Raw genomic sequence first — 6,000 nt, 5'->3', positions numbered from 1 at the left:
GTCTGCAGCACATCTGTCGTCTCTCTCTCTCGCCTCTCTTTCTCTCTCTGGCCCTATCTCTCTCCCTTTTCTTTCTGTTTCAGCACTCCACCTCTAATTTCATCTTCTCTCATCTTTTTTCCTCTTCTCTCTTCTCCTTTCTTCTCCTCGATCTCTTCTTTCCTCCTCTCCTGTTTCCCCTTCACCTCCTTCTGTCCTCTCTTCTACTCTTCTCTTGTCAACACCTCCCAACTCTTTGATTTGATTTGATTTATTTCAGGATCAAGACAATAAAATGTATCAATCCAAAGGATGACATGCAAAAGTACAAAGCTTATTTCCAGCATGGTCCTTGTGTCTCTACTTGTGTCCTTCCTCTCGACCTCACCTCCCATTTCTCCTTTCTTTATGGAAACATACCTGTGTCAGTGATTATTACAATAACAAAAACATACATGTGTCAGTGATTATTACAATACCTGTGTCAGTGATTATTACAATAACAAAAATGCTGCTGTCTCGTTACTGGAAAATGTGTGACTCAGTGTCACTTCAATCAAACATGGCACTTTGCACATGTGGCAGTTACCCGTTGTCGCCCATCTGCAAATGAACCTGGCTGTTAGCGTTAATGAATGCTGAAAGGTGCGGCCTGTATGGTAATGAAGCGTTATTGGGCCTTTGTCTTTTTTAATGGCTCAGTCTATAATTCACTCCTGTCCTCTCTGCTCTTTTCCACAGCTACCCAGAAACACCGATAGGGCGTGGACCCACCACAGGCAGACAAATTTACTGTCCAACAGAGACACAAGCCCATTTCACCTTGCCCTTGAGAAAGGGTTTGTGGGACAAGTGTGTGTGCTTGTGTGTGTGTGTGTGTGTGTGTAGGTTAGCACACGTGAGTGTGTGTATTTGTGTGTGTAAGAGAGAGTTTGTGCGTCTGGGTACATGCATCTGACTGGGAGGAGTGGTTGAACCATGCCTCCAGCGCAGTGTCAGCAAAGAAGCTGTAGGGGGCAGCGGAGCGCCCTCAGCCATCAGCACCAACTCCTCCGCCTGCTCTTCCTCGTCATGGCGACGAGCTCTGTCCAGGGCTTCATCGATATCCCCAAAGGCTGTGAGTGCAGCAGCAACATCTTTACATCTTTACAGCGGCACGCCTTTACACTGTTACATCTGTACATTACATATAATGGCTTCGCCTGTGGCATCTCTTAATCCCCGTAATGTGTTATCTCTGATCAGAGAGTAGATTCTGATGGGTTTGTTAGATATGGCAAATGCACGTGACTTGATACATCTAGCCATTGTGTGAGGCCCCTGCTCACAAAAGGAAATGATTGTCACACTATTTCATTCAAAGACATATATTATGGCATATATAATCTCTATAAATACTGCTCTCTAAGTAACGAACAGTAATATACTGTAATCAGGCATGCTTGATTCATAGATCAGTCTTTCATTATCGAAATACAATATACATTGAGCTACACCACAAACCACAGACCCATTCTGTAAACAAACTAATAATAAGAAAACATGAATTGCACCATATATTCTGCTAAATTGCTCCCTGTGCTAAACAGTAAAGAGGACCATGGCATGTGCATTAGGCAGCAGTTTGAACGCGTCAGCAGGTTAGCTCTTTGCCACGTGTCTGACTGATGGTCTGTCTCAGCAGGGACAAGGTTCGGGGGGGGGAGGGTCAGTGATACAGCAGCTTGGGGAAAGCCCTTGAAGCGTGACCTATGACCTGCGACCCTCACTGTGACCTGTCTCTCTCTGAGTGACGGGAAGCAAAGCGATCAATAACACACTAGTCAGACACTCAGAGGTCCTTCAGTGTCCCGATAAGTCAATTTGGGATTTATTCATTCTACATGTGAGGGATTAGTCACTCACAAACACATACACACATACACACACACACACACACACACACACACACAGGAACACAAGTCAGGCACACTCTCTCTCACACACACACACACACACAAATGTACATAATATGCAGACACCCTTCCTTAACCTGTCTCTCCATCATATGCCACATATTGTGTTTTATAAGATCTGCCTGTTCCTCTACCGGGTGCTTTCTTCACAATCTAACACCTCTGTGTTCTCCTTCTCCATCTTTTTGTGCAAACAGACAATAGGGGATACAGTAAGTGTTTTTTTTCTCTTTCCCAGAGAACCATGTTAAATCACAAAACCTCCTCTCATTCAGCACAATCTTTTCCAGTAAATCATATTAAATCACAAAATCTCTTCTCATTCCGCACAATATTTTCCAGAATGCCATCAACCAAAATGTGTACAATCTACCGTAGTGTTTTCGTTGACATCATTGGTCACAAATCATGTGCATCTTATCTTATCTGGACAGCATTACCAATATAATGTCGAATGCACATCTAGACTATGTTCCGAGGATATAGTGAAGTGACTATAATCTTAACTGTTGTCTCTTCTGCTCTACCCTGTCAGTGAGTTTTATTACAGGATATATATGATCTGACTCTCAGTTGTTCTAATATCTGTTTGCAGTGAGTAGTCCTCCTGTCATCACAAAGCAGCCTACATCAGTCTTAGCGTTCAGTCCAGAGGACATCACTCTGTGCTGTACAGCATCAGGCACACCTGAACCAAGGTCAGTTAGTGTGTGTGTGTGTGTGTGTGTGTGTGTGTGTGTGTGTGTGTGTGTGTGTGTGTGTGTGTGTGTGTGTGTGTTTGTTTGTGTGTGTGTGCTGGTGTGTTTGTTTGTGTGTGTGTTTCTGTGTATGTGTGTGAATGTCTCGAGTGTGCTGTATGTGTGTGATATGCTGTTTATTCAGCATATGTTTTGAGTGTCTGTGTCTGTCTGTCAGCCTGTTGGTCTGTTTGTCTGTGTATGTGAGAGAGACAGTGACTACACCCATTTAGGGCAGTTTTTTCTGTTGTTGTCTGATCACCTCCCTCTCCATCTTAATTTGTCGCCATCCTCCTGCAGACACGACACTGTCATCCATTATCCCCGTTCTGCTTGCTATCCATATGCTGTCTCTCCAGCTTTTTCTTGCCTTGTTTGTCTTCCCCTCCCATTAATGCAATCCATTCGTCAGAGAAAGCCATTTATCTCATTCCAACCCTACCCTCTGCGGCTTCTGGGGAAAATGTTTTGTTTTGGGACTTCAACCCACACAGCCAATGATGATAATAAGCAGATCATTGCCCCCCCCCCCCCCCCCCCCCCCAACGGCGGTTGTCTAATCTACAAGCCCCTACTTCAAACGCAGGGACCCAGAAGAACCTCTCTGGAACCTTTCACTGAGAGGAGAGCCATTTCATTTACATCCACCCCCACCCCCACCCCCACCCCCACCAGGGAACAGTCTCCTCTGTCTCCCCTTCAAGCCACCGCTCTGTCCAAAACTCCATTTTCTGAGTTACAAATGCTTAGTCCCAGTGTGGCTGCCACTAAACCCCATTGGAGGGCCAGTGTGTGTGTCAGGACTCTTTAACTCAGCTCAGCTCCTCAAACTGCTTTCAAAAAGCCGCAGTAAGTTTTATGGTGGGAGGCTTTTAGCCAACCACTCCTCTCATCAGCGGGGAAAGAGTGATGACTGCAGCCTGATCTGAGTCGGAAACGGCCATCTCCTTAATGCCGGCGCGATAGGCATATAGAAAAGTGCAGTTAAAAGCCCGTGTCACAGAAGTGTCACCCTTCTTCAGCTTTCTCCAGTTTTACACCGCTCCTTAATCTTCTCTTGTCTGTCCATCTCCAGAACAGTTTAAATAGAGTAGATTCAGTCATTCTGGTTTTTACATGTTCACCCAAAGCTTTGCTCTATCTGTCCATCATTGGTGCACTGCCTGAATCACTGAAAATAGTTTCAATTATTTTTTTTATCAATGTTTTATTCCTATTTATTTATGCTAATACTTCAGTGTCAACTGCCAAGGTCTCCTTCATCCCCATCTTCTTACTCCAGCCTAAAAACAAAATTACTGACAGATGTGATAATAGTAAGTATATTTGTGGTTGTAAATAGTGACTGTGGTATCACTCTACCACTATGTGATATTACACATAAAACAGTCATACATACTCATCACTGATAAATAAATTAACTACAATACTTGAAGTTGAAATATAATATTCATTAACAAAAATACTCTCACTGGTTTGTAAAGATGCAATATTACATATAAAACACTGTTTATTATTATTATTATTATATTATTATTATTATTATTATTATTATTATTGGGTGTTGAGAGTCATATAGTCCATAGATATTCCCCCATCCCTGATCTATCAGAATGATTCCAGTGTGGCTTTGTTCTAACCTCAGTCCAGACAGATTCCATGCTGTCAAAACAGTCTCTGCCCGACATAAAAGACGTCTCACAGACCCCAGGCCCCCCCACTGGCTCAGTGATCACAGCCTGGAGCTTTGCCAGACAACTTCTCCTCCCCCCCCCCCCATCCATCACCACCACCCGCCACAACCCTAAGGGCCGGGGGCTTGGTTGGCATGGGAATAAATTGCATCTCATAATCAGAAGATAATAAAGACAAGACAGGATATGACATCATTAAGGAGAATGATGATGATCTCTGCTTTGTGTTCTTTTCTGTTCTCTCTCTCTCTCCTTCCTTTATTTAGAAACCTTTCCCTCTATCAAATGCTTTACTGTCTTTCAAACTGACCATATGGACCATTTAATGTGTCCCCTGTTTTCCTTTTAACATTAAATATGGTTCTTCACGTTCTCTTTCTCTCTGAAAGCTATCGTTGGGTGAAGGATGGAGCACTGTTTGCAGAGCTGGAGGATGATGGGACTTTGGTAGCGAACAAGTCTCTGTCATTGGACGACTATCAGGGAGAGTATCGCTGCTATGCCTCCAATGTACTGGGTACAGCAGTGTCTGACCTGGTTACAGTCACAGCAGGCTGTGAGTTCAATTTTACTTCTGTGATATTCTTCTGGCCCTTTTGACACAAGTTCATTTTGACAACCACTCAGCACAATGGATGACATGTAATTGATCTGCTACCAAGAAAATATTATTTCACAATTATGGTAGACATTCTATATTGGTGCTTTATTATGATATAATAAATATCCCTATAGGGATTGTCAAAGTTTTTTTTCTTTTTCGGTCATCTACTTCCTGAATTTTTGGTCAACGATACCCGGGACACTGAAACACCGGGGCACATGAAATTTGGTGGGTATATAGCCCCACTAGACTTTTACGGAAAAAAATTGTTTGGTCTGGGGGCCACAGCCGATACATAATTAAATTCAGTAAAACATTCAGTAGGATTAAAGTAAAACCGGATATTCATCATCATCATTTAGGCTGCATTTCCAGTATTGGCGTTACGTAGTTGGTCCACCAGATGGCGCAGCATTGCAGAGACATAAAGGAGAATTCTGTTGTGATATTGACCTAAAGTGTGTTGACACATGATAACGAGTGTGAATGTATTTCTCATAGCTCATCTCGGCTTGTCCCCTGCACTCAGAAATCTGGCGCTAGTTAGCCGATGCTAAAAAACAGTTTTTCGATGGGGGTGCCTCGGGCATCGACCTAGCCAGGCAAATAAATCACTGTTTTACACCATTTACGAGGCTCAAAGTAGCTCCATACTTCATTGGTAGACTTCCGAGGGCCTTGACATTTAAAACGAGACATTGAGAACTTTTAAAAAGCACTGGTAGTTTACTTACAAGACGATTTATACAGACAGTATCTTCACGGAGTTTAGCGTTTGCAGCCATCTAGAATTTAGTCATGATAAATCAAGCGACGAGTATGAATGAACAGGTATGATAAGGGATCAGATTCCAAAAATAATTCTGTGGAAATGCATGGATTCCAGTTGCTTCCACACGTGTGTGAAGTATCCAAACAATGATAACACTTTCATTATGGCTGCTTTAGCCACAGACCTACTACTGTATGTGTATGAACAGTCTAGCAACACATTTCATAAAGGCCATTTTGGACATGTCAGTTATTTGCAC

The 6,000-nt window shown here is 43.0% G+C and overlaps 1 protein-coding gene across 3 annotated transcripts in view; it reads left to right on the top strand.

Annotated features, from left to right (window-relative positions):
- LOC121713172 (neural cell adhesion molecule L1.1-like) overlaps positions 1 to 6,000 on the top strand; it is a 51,145-nt gene that overhangs the window by 21,683 nt on the left and 23,462 nt on the right. For 2 of the 3 annotated variants that reach the window (XM_042097611.1, XM_042097610.1), the window contains exons 2-5: positions 721 to 1,096; positions 2,132 to 2,146; positions 2,530 to 2,632; positions 4,755 to 4,921. In XM_042097611.1, the coding sequence (XP_041953545.1) occupies positions 958 to 1,096; positions 2,132 to 2,146; positions 2,530 to 2,632; positions 4,755 to 4,921 (424 nt within the window). In that variant the 5' untranslated portion in view covers positions 721 to 957. The remainder of the gene's footprint in view (positions 1 to 720; positions 1,097 to 2,131; positions 2,147 to 2,529; positions 2,633 to 4,754; positions 4,922 to 6,000) is intronic. The other variant, XM_042097612.1, reaches the window with a different exon arrangement.

Source organism: Alosa sapidissima, chromosome 7 (genome assembly GCF_018492685.1).
Source record: "Alosa sapidissima isolate fAloSap1 chromosome 7, fAloSap1.pri, whole genome shotgun sequence".
In the NCBI taxonomy this organism is placed as follows: domain Eukaryota; kingdom Metazoa; phylum Chordata; class Actinopteri; order Clupeiformes; family Clupeidae; genus Alosa; species Alosa sapidissima.
The sequence above is the reverse complement of the archived record's forward strand: the minus strand, read 5'-3'. Positions and strand labels throughout refer to the sequence as shown.